Source organism: Oryzias latipes, chromosome 1 (genome assembly GCF_002234675.1).
Source record: "Oryzias latipes chromosome 1, ASM223467v1".
NCBI lineage: Eukaryota > Metazoa > Chordata > Actinopteri > Beloniformes > Adrianichthyidae > Oryzias > Oryzias latipes.
This window is the reverse complement of record NC_019859.2, coordinates 10698678-10716720: the sequence shown is the minus strand read 5'-3', so window position 1 is coordinate 10716720 and position 18043 is coordinate 10698678. Positions and strand designations below refer to the sequence as shown.

General features: G+C 38.9%; 1 protein-coding gene and 1 long non-coding RNA gene across 3 annotated transcripts; both read right to left on the bottom strand.

Annotated features, from left to right (window-relative positions):
• Positions 1-361: 361 nt before the first annotated feature.
• On the bottom strand, positions 362-1834 carry LOC110014943. The gene is made up of 2 exons (XR_002289972.1): positions 1427-1834; positions 362-1125 (listed from the first exon to the last, which is right to left on the bottom strand). It is a non-coding gene; the product is annotated as an uncharacterized LOC110014943 (long non-coding RNA).
• Positions 1835-6611: 4777 nt separating this feature from the next.
• Positions 6612-17238, bottom strand: serhl2 (serine hydrolase like 2). 2 transcript variants are annotated; one of them, XM_023955800.1, is made up of 13 exons: positions 17070-17238; positions 16337-16480; positions 15599-15712; positions 13275-13316; positions 13161-13180; positions 13013-13087; positions 11361-11470; positions 11211-11290; positions 11081-11115; positions 10907-10983; positions 10727-10814; positions 8549-8672; positions 6612-7302 (listed from the first exon to the last, which is right to left on the bottom strand). In XM_023955800.1, exons 1-13 carry the CDS (start codon positions 17125-17127, stop codon positions 7289-7291), a joined length of 981 nt encoding a protein of 326 aa, XP_023811568.1. In that variant the 5' UTR covers positions 17128-17238; the 3' UTR covers positions 6612-7288. The 2 variants fall into 2 exon arrangements, with proteins under 2 accessions (XP_023811568.1, XP_023811566.1); XM_023955798.1 differs by having other exon boundaries at positions 6612-8672.
• Between the last annotated feature and the right edge of the window lie 805 nt (positions 17239-18043).

The following is an 18043-nucleotide window of genomic DNA, read 5'->3' as shown; positions in this document are numbered from 1 at the left end:
GATGTATGGACAATCATGACTATTTTTTCTTATTTTGTGTTTATGTGAATTATGTAAAAATGTAAGCATAAAATGTATTAAGACTGGAGACAGGACATGAATTATTCTTCTACCTATTTCTTTTTTGGATCACTTTATCACATGTATTTAAATATTTTCTTTTGTTAGAAATAAAAGGAAATTAGTCAATCAATTAACGGACGACAGCATGAAATATGACGAAAATAAATGTTAAAAAAAGAGACATTTCTCTTAAGTGAAACAGTGGATAATAATCATTTGTGCATAAACAACAAAAAACGTGTCTTGATGTTGGTTAACTTTTTATATTTTTTTATGAAAAAGAATTTAGGACAGGAGGTTATTACACAACCAAAAATTTTTTTATTATGCTTTGATGGAAAAACAATGAACATCTAAAAATATCTGAGGTTATCTTGGCATCTTCTAACAACTGCTTCTGTTTTTCTTTATTTAGGTTACAGCGTTTTTGCACAGCAGCACCATGCTGACATCAGGGGGGAGGACAGACATCCCTCCCCAGCAACAATAAAGACATTGCACTCTCATGACTATGATTAAATGCACAATAGACAGCTTCATGGGAAGTGATTGTCAAACTACAAAAAGTACTGACACGTTTTGATGTCATGATGGTTACAGACCCTAAAGGGCTTCCTCTGTTTACCTCCCTGTCTCCTCCTGTGTTCCTCCTCTCTTTAAGTTTCTTTAACTCAATTTTTTTTTTTTTACAGAAAAAAGCTGGAATGAGACAGAACAAGGTTTCATGATCAGGCAGTCTCTGTCCTCTGTATGTTCAGGCTTTGTCAAAGTGTTGGCCCCGTGTCCCTGGAGGGCGATGTGGAGCCTGCACCCCTGTCCAGATGGTTTACTGCTCACCCGCCTTGCCCCCTGGTCATATCAGGGCATTGCTATCGTCATCTCTGCAGTTCACGCTGGCCACTAGCGGGTGATGCCGAAATGTTTTGCTACTCCACTTGTGAGCATCCTGCAGCCCAGGCTCGAGGAAGTAAAGACACGCTCCGAAGCCGGCCAGAACCAAAACGGACACCAGCAGGTAGAGGGGGATGAACCAGTCCAAGAACAACCAAGACATGGTGGCTGCTGTCAGGGAGGGCGACGGGGACGGGGGTGGTGGAGGAGAGAGGGTAATGAGGACAAAAGGAGATTTGGAGAACAGGGAATGAGTATTTTCTCAATTTTTTTCACAAACACTCTGGACAAACTGCAGCATGTCTGCAGAACCTCCTCATGAAGGCTTTCTGCCTCCTCCTGTCATGAAGAACGGAGTCCGAGCAGCATCTGCTGTCTATTGTCTTCTCAGTTTGACTCAAACTGGACAGAATTAGCCCGAAACAGGTACTTTCTAAAAATAGTGCACGTGAGCATTCTGTTTTGTGCTTACCTGTGGATGTCAGTTGGTCCTCCGGCGTCTGACAGTGACGGTTCCTGATGAAGAGCGGAGCTCCCGACTCCTAACAACCATGGGATCGGATTCGGACGCCTGCAGATCCCGCCGCCACACGACAGCCGCGGAAATCACAGGTGCTCTCTGAGAGGCGCCAGAGACTGGAGCTGCATACGGCTTCATCCTCAAGCACCCAGCTCTGACGTCCGGAGGAGGGGTGAGGGTTGCCATGACAACACCTCTGCTGATTGTTGAGAAGATGGAGGGAGTGGGAGGAAAACTTATATAACTATAATCATTTTTGTGGGGACGAGAGGAGCTTTTTTTTTCTGGAATGGGATGGTTGAGGAGAGGAGGGTTAAACCCTTCAGATGTCTCCTCTTGTTCTCCGCCCTGCCGCTCACTTCATAAAAGCACACTCCAGTCCATTTAACACGAGGACGATTGCTCAATTTACGCAACATCGAGCAACAGACGGGGGGGAACTTCTGTCATTCCAGTCTGACAGCAGCTGCAGTGTTTATGAACTCCCCCTCTTTACTCCGTTGTGCCGCTTTCAGACAAAAGATGTGAGGATGTCCTACAAAGTTGTCAGGCAGTGACATCTTTTTTTTTTAAAGACGGCCAATTATAGCGCACTCTGCACAAGCGGATTCTTGAAAAGCAGCTGAGTTAAAGGGATCGGTTTCCCACAAGAAGCTGGAGTGTCTGAGAACAGACATGACGAGCTGTTTGAAGCTCTCACAGGTGACAAAGAAAGCACCCCCCACACTAAAACTGTCCATCATACATCAGAATCCCTCAAAATCAGGACATGAAGTTAGTTTAATAGAACATCAGAGGAGCAATAACAGGATTTCCTCACAGTCATTGTGTCATCTGCTGGTGCAAACAGAGGCATGCTCTTCTGCTTCAGCTTCTGGAAAAGCAGCAGTTTGCTTTTGCACAACAATAATGCCAGAGAAAAAGATCTAAATGAAGATGCTGTTGCTGCTGATCCACTGAAAGTGGAAATTAGCTGCATATATTTAGATGTTCAAGGTCAGAGTTTAGAATGCATGAGCATTAATCAAGGAGGTGCTGTTGATCAGTGATGAAACACACAAAAAAAAACCCTGAGGCTCTACTTGCCCTCGCCATCTCCCCATTACCCCCTTGGCTGAGCGGCTGCTACACGTTCCTCACTCTCCCCTGCTGCCCTTGTCACCCTGGTCAGAGCTGTGCGTCACAAATTCACGAAAAAAACACATTTTTTAAATCAAAAAGGAGGATTTTCTGTTGGTTTTATTTCCATAGCAACCATTTCAAGTCTTGGTCGACTGGATGTGACGAACAGGTCCATGTCATTTTTAGAAGAATCGGAAAAAGTACAATTTTTTCCTTAGCAACTGAGGTTTTATGTTTCAGCTTGAGCAAACGGTTCATGCACTAAATGTAAAACAAGTACCAAAAAATATGCTAGCAAGAGGGGAACTCCGCTTTTGCGAACACGCCACGCTAACGCCGTTCAAAAATCTACAACTTCTAATTCCAACATTTTTCCTAAGTAGCTTCCCAATGATGCTCGAGGAGTCAGGAGGTGACAGACAGAAATCCCCAGGAGGAGTTTACATTTGTAGACCATACTAAAGGTGTTTTTTTTAAGATGCCGGCCTCTTCCAAAGGTCAAAGGTTACCCGAAATAGTTGTAGACTTAACTTAGTGGCACATGAAATTTCATGACGGTCACTCGAAGCAAAGTTGAATTTTTTCATTTTATGGGAAAAATAAAAATTGCCAAATTTCATACTTTGCCACTAAATGGCCAAGCCATGGCAATCCCATAATAATTTCAAAACTTCTATTGGAAGTCTCCGACACGTGTTTTGGTTCCCTCAGTAGATTTTGAAATGCGTTTCTGAGCTCCATAAGAGATTTTTGGCCCCATTTGTTTTATGGATGGTTTGGCCAGCAGTGATGTCATCATTCTTTCATCACCCTACCCAAAATTTCCTTTTCACCGGGTGCTAAATGCGTGGCGTGTTCATGAGCATGTGGCAGGGGTGAATCTTTTGCTCATAGGTGAAGCAAGGGAGAAGAATTGTGAAAACAATCCGTCTGTTACAGTCTGCTGTGTGGCACTAGTGTTGTGTTGCTTTAAAAAAAAAACAAGAAAAAAAAAGCTTTCTTTCTGTAAATATGGCAGCAGAGCTCAGAGCATAGCTTACATTTTTGAGTTTGGTGCAGCCATACCTCCAGTGGCTGTAGGAACCGCATCACATCCATATATCTTCATCTTTTCCTCATTACGTTTTCAGCCCAAATAAATGCACTTTTTTCTAATCAACTTAGCCTCAGAGTCATTTTTCAAGCTGAATGGTGATTTCAAACTCGTGCTTTTTTTTTTTAGAACACCATTTCTGTATTTTTTAAGCTCAGCTCCATATTTCAAGGTCGCAAAGTGTGACTTTCTGTCGCACAGCTAAACATTTGTTCTCTGCCTTTAACCCAACCTCAGAAAAAAACAACAAAGAACTTCAACTGTTTTTCCTTCACAGTCCTGTTTTCCAGCTTCTGTCTCAGGGCGGGCGGTCTGGCCTCTGAGGTGGTAAACCTGACCTTCCCTCGGTGTCACCAGCTCACCTGAGAGCCGCTCTGTGCAAACTCTGACTCACCTGCTGCCACTGAGCGGCTCCGCTTCAGTAATTGGGGTCACCCTGCCACGCACCAGAGTGAGGGTAATGAGGGTCATCATTTGTGCGATAAGGAGCTGCCTGTCTTTTCTATTTTCTGACCTCATGAGACTTTTCACTCTTTTAATAAGCAATAGCGGGGAAAAAGAGTGACTTTGCTTGCTTGTCATAAAAAAAAAAAAATGTTCTCAAAGTTGAAAAAAACAAAAACTGTTGATCTTGGAAGACACAAGGAAATTGCTGACAAAAAGCGATTCTTATCTTTAGAATTAATAAGCAATCAGCAGGCGTAACACATCCTCAGGAAGAGACAGATACCTCCAGCACAGGTGACATGCGTGAGGATTCGTTCTAGTTTGGTTTGTTCTCTTGTTCTGAATCACGCCAACTTATCCCCCTCAATGTTTTAAAACCCATTCCAATCATCTTTTGATCCGTTTTAAAACCGTTCCTAGTGGTCTTTTAATCATGATGATGCTGCTTTTAGCCAGAACCAATAAACCTGGGTCATTTTTTTAGGACATAATTTCTGCAGAGCGGCAGGAGTGCATTAGAAACTCACCTCTGAGTTGTGGGTGGGACTGTTGGTGTGAAGGCAACCCCGCCCTCTCTTCCCCTCTCTGTTGCTGATAGTTTGGAGCAGAGAGTCCAAATAAAAGATAAAAAAGTAGTTTTCGTTGTAAAATTAAAAATGTAACAGATTTCCCGCCAAAGTTACTGTGATTAGTAACTGTAATGTCATAAATTGTATTGGTCTTGTGGGTAGTGCTGAAATAGAAATGATGATTTTTAAAAATGTATTATTTATTTTAAACAAGGGACAATGCACAAAAGAACGTTGATCACATGCAATATGAAAAGATTTGTTGTGCCGGGAAAAGCAAAAAACAAATAAAATTCTTATTAACCAACAATCCCTCTCTTTTTCTTTAACATTTTGTTGATTGGTAAACAAAGGATTCTTTGTAATGCGTCTACGTCTCATTCTTTTTTTTAAATCCCCCTTTGGGAAAAATAAACATTCAAATAATCAAAAACTTCAGCTCTCTTATAGGAAAATTGTAAAAATATATATATTTAAACCTCCTGCTGACATGTTTGGATTTAATGGTTCCCAAAATAAATGTGAGAGTAAATCTTCAAATATGCAACAGACAGTTTGTGACATTTCTGAAGTAAGACCTCCTGTGGTGAGGCAGATGCCAACAGTCTGCTGAGGTGACAAGAGCATCATATTTTAGAGAACTGCAAATTCTGCTTTCAGTTTGCCTGTATCAGTGCAGCAGAGCAAAGAGATGGTCACTTTGTCAGATTCAAAACTTTTACAAAATTCTAAAAATTTCTGCAATTCAACACTATTGGGAGAAAAACAAAATCAGTTTTTTTAATGATCAAACTGGAATAACATATTTGTCAATATGGAAATTTTAAACTGACCTCTGAGGTAAGGGTGGGACCTTGTTACGACTTTCTCTCTCCTGCTAGCCTACAGCCCCTCACACCCCAAGCTAAAACTACCGGTGCAACAAAAATGGCGAGCAATATCTGAACTATCCAGTCTTTCTGCAAATGGATGCATCAGAATAGAGCGGAGAAGGGAGACTTTGGCCCACCCATTGTAGGTTCTACATCACACCTACAAGCTTTTTCAAATGGCATTCTTTTGACAGCTCCTGATTCACAACAATTTGAATAAGGAAATACTCAGAAATGGTAATTTAAGCTTAATTTTCTTTATATATTTATATATATATGTCCTTCATCATGAGAAAAACGCCACACAAACATGTTAAAAACACCAAAAATATGATTTTTGGTGTTTTTAAATACATGAAAATGAAAGCAAAATATTTTTTAGTTTTAATTTTTTGATAAGTGCCAACAAAACACTGAATGCATAAATAGTTAAAAATATTAGATTTTTTTAGTACTAATATTACGTGCCACTAATAACAATAGAAGGACCTTAGTCTATATTTTAATTGAAAGCACAAGTTTATGTGATTATTTTTACAACCCTTAACTTGTGTCTGCCTTCTCATATCTCCTCCACTTTGAAGAGGAATGAATCTTCATCCTGTCATGATCATTCTAACCTGCTATTTGATTTTGCATTTATCGTTGATCGTTTTTCTGTAGCTACATTTCTGTCACCGCAGTCATAATTCTCAGTTTTGGGTTTACCAAAACTCCTCATTAAAGAATACAGATCATTGCGTCTCTACACAAGTTTACTCGTCCATTGCGTCTGGTTTTCTGAACATATCAGGTCTTCTTGGGTTTTAGAGCGTTAGTCATATTTCCTCACCCTTTCACAAAAAAATGATATCTGTAGGTAATACGACCCAGAAAAAAAGAGAAAAACGTGATTTGAGTAATTTATGATAGTTTGCCTAAAAGATGATTAAAATGCGACAAAAACAAGCATCGTTGGGAACCAAAAAAAAACATTCACGAGCTAAAATGTGTTTAAATTGTATTTGTATGAAAAAAAATGTTTGAATTCACCATAGTTTGGAGTTTCTTTATTAAAAATAGGAAAATAAAACGCTGCTTCTTTCCATCACACTTTGTGTATATTTTACACGTTAGCACCATTTGTATTCCACACAAAACAAAGATTACAAAATGGGTTATGCTAAAACCAGATCTTGAAGATCAACTGAAGCTGAAGGGTTTCTGCTTTGAAACATGTTTCATAAGCACAGTATCATCTGCATAAAATGACAGTGATACAAAATACCATAAAGATTAATAAGTTAAACAATTTGGGATATTTTTTTATAAAATTCAAAAATGTTAAAGAATTCCAAAAAACTAAAGTCAACGTGAGCAATTTTTAATTGAGCTGAATTTGATCGATCTTTAATAATAAATCGAAATAAAAAAGTTTTGAACAAAAAACGTAATATTAAATAATTCCAATTGCCAATTTATTTTTTGTAATTGATAATAATTCTTAACTTGCAAACCAAAACTACGGTATATTGTTTTATATAGTAGAAAAATACTAAAAATATTCATTTCCTAATCTTTTTTGAACTGTAATAATCTTTGATTTGACTCTGCAACAATGAGAAACTTTGATAAGTTCAGACAGCTCCTGTTATCCATTTTTATGTTTTTTCCTAAATATATCCAGGTTGTTGAGCAGCAGACACCTGGTCCCCAGACAATGAGGATCTTCTCACCCATCTGCACCTGTTAAGGAGGCCATCATGAGATACTGGCAGTATGATCCTGCCAACCACAAACACCGCTGTGCTGAGACTTTAGCTCTAAAATGCTCATTTTGAAAACAGAATAGAATTCTTTTTTTCCCCCCACTAACATCAAAACATGCTTTTATATTTTTCTCTTATTTTAAGTGCTGAATAATAATGAGACATTTTAATGTTGAAGTATTCCATCTCACACCAAACCAAAATTATAATCCAAAATAAAACAAAATGTTCCTTTTATTGGAGAGATTTTTGAAAAAGCGGTTCTGTTCTGACCCAGCCCTGCAATGTAACCAGCGAACTGTACTGCGTGATTCTCGACCGGCCATATAGTTTGAACACGTAAAGACCCGTTGGCCAAAACCCTCTGCGGACATCTGGAAACATCGACGAACGCAAGAAACTCTTATGAATTACTCATATCACGCATGTATCACAAAAGACCGAAATTTCATCTGGGGAAAATATGCAAAATATACGTAGTGGCTGTGTGACACGGCCTTTAAATCCAACCACAGACCAACATTTTTTTAAATTCTGTTTGAGCTGATTTTGACTGCTAGCTAAAAATGTACCAAAATTATTTTTTTTTAAGTTTTGTATAAGTTCTCCATGGGGATCTGGATTTAAATGTGTCATTGGATCTACTTGAGTATTTTTCTCAAATTAAGTTGCAAATAAAATAAAATATATATTACAAAGCACCAAACAAGTCAGAAGTTATTTCAACAGCACATCTGTCACATCTGCTGATTAGTATGTGAGCATGTAAGTGTAAATATTCCTGCTGATTCACCTCATCTGAACGCTTTGATTAGAATATTATCCAGAATATGACCTTTAATCGGAATAAGCTGTCCGAGCAAATGTAGCTGGTAATTGCACTGACTGTAATTGCAGATACTGCCCTCTGAAACGCGCATTCAAGCAGCTACTTCCAGTGTAAAGTCTATGTAGACGAGCGTAAACATGTAGCTAGTTTTTACCACCGTTTTCAGGCTCCAAGTACAAAACACGTGACCATTAAATGCGCGTTTGCAGCTAAAGAAGGTTGACTAGTTAAGGGACTCGGAAACTTACCAAACTCATAGTGGTTTATCTGGTGAACCCAGAGAGCGTTTGTTTATTAGTACACTCACTATTTCTAATGAGAACTGTTGATCTTTGCATTATTTATGAGTAAAAACTGATGCTTGTGTGCGTTTGCTATAACTTAGAAATCTGACCATCTGTCAGTCGGGATGAAAGTGAAAGCACTTTGGTCTGGAGGAAGTCCGACACGAGCGGAGCAACATTTTCTGGATTGTTCAGGTGGACGTGATGGTTACCCGGAACCGTGGCCACGGCATGCTGAAAAAAAAAATAGTACAGGATTTGGTTAAAAAAAACAGATTTTTGCTTTCAAATAGAAATGATACGGTAAATAAAGATTCATGATGTTTTCAAAAAATTCAGTTAAACATTTTTCCGAACAATTTTCAAAATAAAGGTCCATTTTTGATTAGATTGGAGCCATACCGGATAAGAACAAACATGCGCACTGATGTTTTTGTAAAATGTACTATATATATATATATATATATATATATATATATATATATATATATATATATATATATATATATATATATATATATATATATATGTGTGTGTGTGTGTGTGTGTGTAAAGCAAATGTTTTTGTCAAAATTAAGAAAGCTTTATGCTGCTTTTACACCGAATGCGATTCATGTGTCAGGGGCGTGGAGTTTAAATGTTAAGTCAAGGTACAGACGCGATTTGAGGGCCTGCGGTAAGAATTGGGTGGCAGACGCAGCGAGCTGCATCAACCAATCAGGGACATGCTTTGGGCTCGTGACGTTTTCAGGGATTCGATCAGCAGGTTAAAAAAAAATCCAATACGGCTACTCGACGTAGGGTTTTGTGTCCTGAACTTCCATCCATTTTCTCAGCCCGCTGGGGCTGCTGGGTTGCGTACACCCAGGGTCGGGCAGAGCTAGCTCGCTATGCTGGTCTGCAGACTGCTGGAAGAAACCTTTAAAAACATATGTCACATCCAGGCGCATCTCTTGCAGTAAATGGTGAAATTCACCGTACTGTGAGCGTCTATGAGGGATGTGGTAAACCCAGACACGGCGACGGATTTGCCGGCGCCTCTGTAGAGCTCTCCAAAACATAACATAAACCCAAGCTACTCACTCAACATCATCCGTGTTTTCCATGATGTGGCAATGAATGAAGTCCAGAAAAACAATTCAGTTCAATTTAATTCCGTTTTACTTATGTCCAGATATTACGATCATCATTTTAGTCATCTCAAAGGGCTGCACTAAATGTACAAAACATTAAATCAGTCATAAAAAACAATAGCTGATTGCTAAACTAAGCTAAACTGGGTATCCCTGCCATTACACCCTCCTAAAAAACTCCTAGAAAAACTGATTCTGGGGGGAAAAAAGAAGAAACCTCAGCTATGTTCACATGACGGAAGGACATTTCCCAGGGCAGACAGGGATGTACCAGAACTTAGCTTATCTAACACTACAACTACCTGTTTGATAGAAGTGGTTGCTCCGCGGCCGTGGCGTCAAGGGTCCAAAAGGCATCGAGGAGAAAATTTGATGCACGTCGTCAGAAGAGTGGATGAGCAGACGCAAATTCAATGCGCAAATTGCGTCCGGTATGAATGCAGCATTGGTGTACGTTTATTGTAAACGTGTTGGAAAAGGGTGACAAATTCGCTTTAGCTAGCAGGCTAATCGGAAGTCTGTTTGTCTGGCTCCTGGTCGTCTTTATTTTAGTCTCTAGAAAGTGTTCAGCTTTTCTGAAATTAGGCAAAAAGGGCCCCAAAAACAAATATGCCAATTATGTCAGTTACATAGTTTTTAAGATGATGTTTCCATGGCAATAAAATAACGTGCAATTAAATGTGGGTTATTTTATGGGTCTGAGCTTTCAAGTAGCCTCAGTGGTTACTTGATAAACTTCGCCTGGCCCAAACTATTACTCGTTCTTAAGAGAGCTTCAATCATGAAGTCAATAGGTTCTTTTTTGGTGTCTAATGTTGCCTTCTCTAAATTAAAGTTTATTTTGCATTGTTTTTTAAACCTGGACCTTTTTTCACAAAAAACGAACTACTTTAGCCAAAAAGTAAATGGAAAAATATTTTATTTAATGGCTGTTTTTGGAAATCCCCCCTCAGGGAGGACACACTTTCCCATTTATTACATCTGCAGAGCATGTTTTAGTATGTAGGTCAGTTAATAGGATATTAACATTTTTTGCTGCATCAGAAACATTCTGCTCAACTGAACACAACTTGTGTGCAGCTGTCAGCATGTGAGGCACAACTACACACAGGAAGAGGCAGATGCACACCAACCTGTTTTATGCCAAACACTCACATTTCTGTCCCTGTAGGCTTGAAGAAGTGCCGACGTAAATTCTCTCTCTTCCGTTTCAGAAAACATCCTCTCAAAGCCGTCTTCTGCTCTTTAAAAAAACAGACAAAACCAAAGATTGGCGTGTGAAAATCCTGGGTTATGCGTGTATGAAGAAAACCATGGAGCAGAAGAAGATCTTACAGCACCACCAGCACAGAAGCTTGGATCCTGGAGAGCAGCTCCAGACTCTGCTCCAAACCTATGCGGACTACATTTTTCTGGAAACACAAAGCAAAAGCGGGTGAGATGCAAACATGATCTCTCATGTTTGCATCTCACCATGGGTTGAGACGGAACAGTCCAACGACATCTTACCAGATTAATTCGAAAGTCCCTGGAGAACATCACTCCTACCAGACGGGAAAAAAAAAAAAAAAAAAACCATCAGATCTTCATCACAGCAGGAAGTCACAGATCAAAGAAGAGAAGGAGCATGAGTATATACCTCCTTCAGCTGGAACTAAACCTCTCTCCAGAAGGATTTTTGCCGACTCTGCAGTGAGACTCTTGTTTCCAGCCAACAGCCTGCAGGTTTTTACACAGAAAATTACAAAAACGACCGCATGAGTGTTGTGCAAGCGCTAAGGTGCTTCACCTTTCAACAGCCTTCTCATAAGTATAAACTCTTGTCTTCTTGTCCGCCATGGTTTTTTCATACTCGATCATCTCATCCAGCCCCTGCCTCACCAATCGGGGAATGTCTTTCTGCAAAGAAAACACAGTGTGTGCTGTTGTTGAAAAAATGGAAAACTAGAAGCATTAGGAGGGGCCTGAAGGACAAAGCTGCTGCTGCTGGTTCCATTTCTTTGGTGGCTTTACAACATTTCACAAATGTGACTTTTGAAATGTCAAAATAAACATCTTTTAAGCGATACAGAATTCGGTCAATATATGCGGCCTTTTAGTGAACATTGAGCTAAAATGAGCTTGTTCACGGTTTGTTCACTCACTGGAAAAACTCATCTACGGCCTTTACGCACTCAGACGATGCACTGAGGCCAAACTACATTTGATAAATAAACTGATTTCCACATCTAAAAAAAATGTTTTCACCTTTTATTTGAAAGGAGAACTGTAAGTATTAAATGACTCGCAAAGGCGAAAAGAAACATTGGAGAATGCTCATGAAACTGTTAAAAATGTTTGGTAAAAATGGGATAAATTCCTTTTACTCAGAATTCAATCATCATTCTATAGCATCCGTATTTTTTTAATGCCTTTTTAAGGACCTACTCCCATAATAATTAGGTTTTTGGTGTTTTTAACATGTTCTTGTGGCGTTGTTTCTGATGACGGAGGACAGAAATAAAGAGAGTGAAGCTCAAAAGGACATTTCTGAGAATTCCTTTATTCAGGAGCAGAAGAAAAAAATGTCGTCTGGAAAAGAGCTAATTAGTGACGTAGAAAACAACGCAGGGGCCATAAGCTCCCCGCTCCAAACTCTCAGCATTGAGGAGGGGAAGAGGGGGTGGGATTACACTGTGCCAACAGTACCGCCCACAACTCAGAGGTGAATTTGTAATAAACTACTGCCAATCTTCAAAAACTATGTCCTTTCTATCTTGCCTAAAAAGGGCAGCATCATACTTAAAAGACCACTGGGAACACTTTGAATATGAATCAAAAGATGATCGGAGTGGGACTTTAAGGTTGTGCAGCACAGGATGGATGATGGATCATTTTTTTTTGTTTTTCTGAGGTTCCAGTCATACTTTCTCCTTTCTTTCATCTCATACACCATCAAAGCCGGTTCACATTGTTGTCATCCAGCAGCTATTTGATGGATACATGTAGCCGTTTCCCGTAGCAACAGCCCTGTAATTATGAACAGCCTTAATAATTCAAAATATGGGCAAAAATGTGGTTGCGTTAGTTAACGTCAGATCGAATAAATGAAATCTTCTTGAGTTTGACAAAGGACTTGCCCTTTTGAAGGAATAAAGTTAATTCCTGTTGGATTCTGAGTCAAACTTTTCATGATTTGAGACAAGAGGGGAGGATGTCGGGTTTGTTAGCTTCACCGCCACCCCTCTACTTGTGATGAACTCCAGCTCTCTCTGAACTCCAACAAAAAACAGAAAGCCAGCATCGTTTCCAGATGGTCAGAGCGAGGAATGATTCAAATGTTGTGATTCAGCACGACTGGCACTCTTACTCCAAGTATAACCACAATACTGTGAGTAATCGCTCAGGCTCAGTGTGTAGCGTGTGAGTCAGTGTGTGTGTGGGGTGGATTAAGAAAAGTACCGTCTGTGTGGGTAAAAAACCGAAGGAGTCCAGGAGCACGAGGGATTCCACCATCTCAGGATACAGAGCGCTAAACTGTGGAAACCACAGAGATGATAAAGAGGAGAGCGCCGACATGTCCACCATGCCGTCCCAACGCCTCACTTACCAACCCACCCACGTTTCCACCTGAACCACAAACAAATAAAAAATTTAAAAAAGCTCAGTGAATGAAAGGGAAGTATGCGTAAAGGCTTTAATCCTGTTCTGCAGTCGCACTCACCCATGCTGTGGCCTATGATGGAGAATTTGGTCCACCGCAGCGCTGTGGGAGTAATTTCACACATCATCAACCAGGTTCAGTATCTCATCACAGAAACCGTTTTCAATTTAAAGGAAACATCTCTCCCTCCAGTTTCTGCAGATTCGTTTACCAGCTCACAAATTACGGCAGAAAAACAGATCAAGCTTTCCTGTTTTTTATTTATTTTATGTACCATAATGTAGCTGAGTGGTACAGGCCGAACTGTTCCCATCGGGTGGACGTTTTGGCCGTTGTTCTGGTTCCTACAACTCTGGCTTTGAAACGTCAGTGGATGGATGCAGGAAATTTACAATAAATGACTTGAAAGGCAGGAGTGAACTGCAGCCTAACATCATAGCCTTTAAATACAATGGCTCAATCGAGGAGCGACGTCATCCATAGAAAATGTTGAATCGAGGAGCGACGTCATCCATAGAAAATGCTGAATTGAGGAGCGACGTCATCCATAGAAAATGTTGAATCGAGGAGCGACGTCATCCATAGAAAATGTTGAATCGAGGAGCGACGTCATCCATAGAAAATGCTGAATTGAGGAGCGACGTCATCCATAGAAATGTTGAATCGAGGAGCGACGTCATCCATAGAAAATGTTGAATCGAGGAGCGACGTCATCCATAGAAATGTTGAATCGAGGAGCGACGTCATCCATAGAAAATGTTGAATCGAGGTGTGATGTCATCCATAGAAAATGCCTTTCCTCCGGCTCTCGCGAAAAGAGGCAAATCCCTCCCCATTTCTTTCTGACACGAGCGCCGCCATGTTGGAATCAGTCGACAGTGATTGAGTCCTCGTATCTATGACAACTACTGTCGCCATTGCCATAGATGCGAATACTCAGAGCAACTCGGATCAATCTGATGCATCCACTTGTAGACAAATGAACGTCTTCGTTTTCCTCGTCTGAGCTGGCATCTGGCTTAAAACTGTACGTCTGGATAGCTGCAATTGCTCGCCATTTTTGTCGTACAGGTCATTTTAGAGTGGAGTTGTAAGATAGCAGGAGAGCGTGTAAACTAATGGGTGATGGGAAGTGGGGCAGGCTTACTCCACGCCAACAATCCGGCCCACAAATCAGAGTCAAATTTCTAATGAACTCCTGCTGCTCTGCAGAAACTATGTTCTAGAAAACAACAAGGTTTTTTTTATTTAGCCTAAAAACAGCTAAATTAAAAAGACAACTGGTGAACGCTTTCCCATTATTCTGACCTTGTCTTTGCTTTTTTTTTGGATTTTTACATTTTTCTTTTATCTATTCTCAATTGTGTACATTTTTTGATTAAAAATAGCACATTTTAAAACTCCATATTGAGTGTTTTTTGTACAGGTTTATGATAAAAGTACTGAACCCAAAAATATGTCAAAAAAGAAGATGATGTTATACTGAAAAATATCACAAAAAAAACAATTTTAAGGGTAAATTATTAGAGCAAACAGTAACATAATAAAAAAAATCTTAAAAAGCCCCTAGATGACTTAATACCCACAATACTAAAGACAGAGGAAGACCATACTGCTGCAAAGCCTTTGGGTTCAGAAAATGTGATGTTTTAATTTGTGAATCAACTGATCTCTTCTCTTTATTTATTTCCCTTTTGATTCAGATTTGAACTTTTATTTGAGTTGAAACCCAAAATGACTGACTGGTACAATCAACTGGCAAAACAAAACTTTTAACTGACTTGCAATTGTTTGAAAGAAGTTACACAAATGGACGCTCTTTCATTTGACTAAAGCAAAAGCAAAGCAAGCAAAACAAAATGAAAACTAGGTCGAGCAACTCTGACCAAAATATTAAAACAATCAACATTTGGATTCTAAAAGAAATTCAAAAAGAATTCAGTCAATTACTGTGATTAATAAATTAGTTAGTGCATGGATAAAATAGAATTTCTTTCTTTTAACACACAAAACGTCACAACAGGTGATCAGATTACTTTAAAACTTAAAAACAGGGATGTCAGAGCTGTGGAATTTGCATTGACACATTCTTAGAAATTGATGTCAACTTGTAAAACCCCAAACAGTGTTAGAATTAGTGTTTTTAGCAGAGCTGTTCTTTGGTTTTCAACCCTGAAACTTTTAAGTATTAAACTGGGAAGTTATAAATGATCAAAAATGATGGAAACAAAAGCAAAAAAAGCTTACACGACCCCGTCAGTTCCAAAAAAGGTGTTTGTCGGTTAAAATAAATATTTAGCATGGGTTTTTAAAAATAAATGTTTTCGTTGTTGTGCAGATAATTTAAACTCAGTAGAAAAAGGTGACGCTTTCGAGCCACACACCTTCAACGACTCTGCGCACATCCATCACGTACGAGGGAAAGGAGTACAAAACGCCAGCAGGACGATGGGAGGAGCAGCCGTGACCCGCCAGGTCCATGGCCACATACCTGCAGTCTGAAGGAAGGAAAAACGGAAAAGGAGGGTAAGTGCAGCTACGTCTGAGCGTTTGCTGCAGCAGGAAAGAAATCAATTGGAAAAGAAAACTGAAATAAACTAAACGTTTTTTTTTTTTTTATAGACAAATCCAAAAAAAATTATTTTAGGATGCCAACTTCTGTTTAGATAAGGTCAAAACCTTCTGTGAACAAAAAAATAAGTGATATTGGAACTTTCTGACTTGAATACAAGTTTTCCATCACTTTAACATGTCATCATGCAATCCACAGACTCAGGGCTTCTTGAAAACAGCACACACTTCCACACATCTAAGTTTAGCATTCATGCTTTAAAATAACTTTTATTTTTGTTCTTAAAAACCTTGGAATGAACTTTTTAAAAAATGTTCCTTGTGTTATACAGAATTAGCTTTTTTATTGCACTTGTTACTTCTGTTAAGAATCTGTGACACTTTTCTTCATGTTTGAATACCAAAAGTGGGTTCTGCTGATGTCAGACTCATTTACAAATGAATAATTATATATGATAAAAGTTTGTTATCATGACTTTTTTAATTTTTTTTAGAATGCACAGCCTGGAAGGAATGATGGAAAAAAGCTGGAGAAGCTGTTAGACATTTACCTTTGGGTAAAAGAGGGAGAAGCGTGTTGAAGGTACCGCTGTTATCAGCCCAGCCATGCAGGCACAGAACCGGACTGCCGTGTTCAGGACCCCACACTCTGCCCCGGATCTCTCCCCATGGGACCGGCACAGAGAGCTCGGAAACTGAACACAGAGAAGGAAAAACTGTTGGGAGGATTTATTGATTTTTTTTGTTAGGCCTTATCTTCTGCTTTACAACATCTGATAAATATTGATAAAATATAGGTTATTATTTAAGTAAAGGTCAGTCTACTTAAATAAAACAGGTAAATTTTGGTTTAAATTTCTATAATTCAACTGGATATTGGGCTAAAATTGAGCGAGATACTGATCCCATATTTTAACTCTTAAAAAAATGAAATAATAACTTTTTAAAATGATAATACGTAATACTAATTTATTCCTGACATAATGCAGCAGCTCAGAACTACTAGCACATAAACTGTTTTACTGTGAATTGTGTAAACTTGTATAGAAATGCTTTTATTTTCCTTTTCAAACACACCCAATGCGTTTTAAACCCCTAGTTACTCAGTCATAGTTTATCAGTAAATTCATTTTTACAATCATTTTCATTTATTTCTGAATGGAAAAGAGGAAATACGTTCCATAAATATAATGTTTATTAACAAAACATACAATTTAAAATGCAAGACAAATGTCTAGTGTCATGATTGTGCCAGGTTACATAAAAGATCAGATCAACATTTACCTGCTTGCTTTACTGAACTCGACGACATGAGTCTGACGCTTTTTAACGCATTTATCATCGCAAGAAAAACGATAAACGTAAATAAAAAAAACCGAGACTTTTTCGATGTAAATCGACTTCTTGTCTTTTTGACAGTCTAGTCGTTTTTCCGGGTGTAATCGCCCACGTGATCCCAGCTTGAGCTGCTATTGGATAAACCAACATGAGGTTAAAGTTTGAACCAATCAGGAAACGCTTACCTTTCACCTTGTGTCATTTCAATTTTGTACCACCAGGGGACATACTCAACACGTGTCAATGAACCAACCATTAAAATGCATTGATCCAAAAAAAAATAACACAATGATTTATTTTTGCTTATTTAATAAAAAAAATCACCGTGTATATTTGTGTACGTTTAAAGAAAAGAAGTTACAAAATAGAAAAGCATGTAATATTTAACATGGGCCTTAGGGTTGGTAACATATCATTTCTAAAATTAGATGAAGAAATGTAAATGTTTAAACTTTAATTTTTTATTAGATTGGCTAATTTAATAGAAATTGAGTTTGAACAATAGCCAATTCTTTAAAACTATAACAATAAATATGAATAATTATGAAAATAATATTTGACCAAAACATATTTTTAATTTAGTTTAGAATAAGCCTGAGGGAGCCGGTTAAGCTCGTGCTGGTTTGCGGCGCCTTCCGTCCGTGAAACCAGCGTTCGACTCCAAGCTGCTCTCTGTTCCCTTCTCAACTTCTTTGCCAGTCCCAAGCCCGGTTGCTTTGAGAGGGTTGCGTCAGGAAGGGCATCCAGCGTAAAACATTGCCAAGTTTACCGTGCGACTCGTTCGCTGTGGCGACCCCTGATGGGAAAAGCCGAAAGGGAAACAAACTGTTTAGAATAAGCCTAATTTAGGCTGCAGGTTTATTCTGTTTTTTCTGTGTTCTAATTTAAGCCACATCATCATTATTTCCCTGCAGGGCACA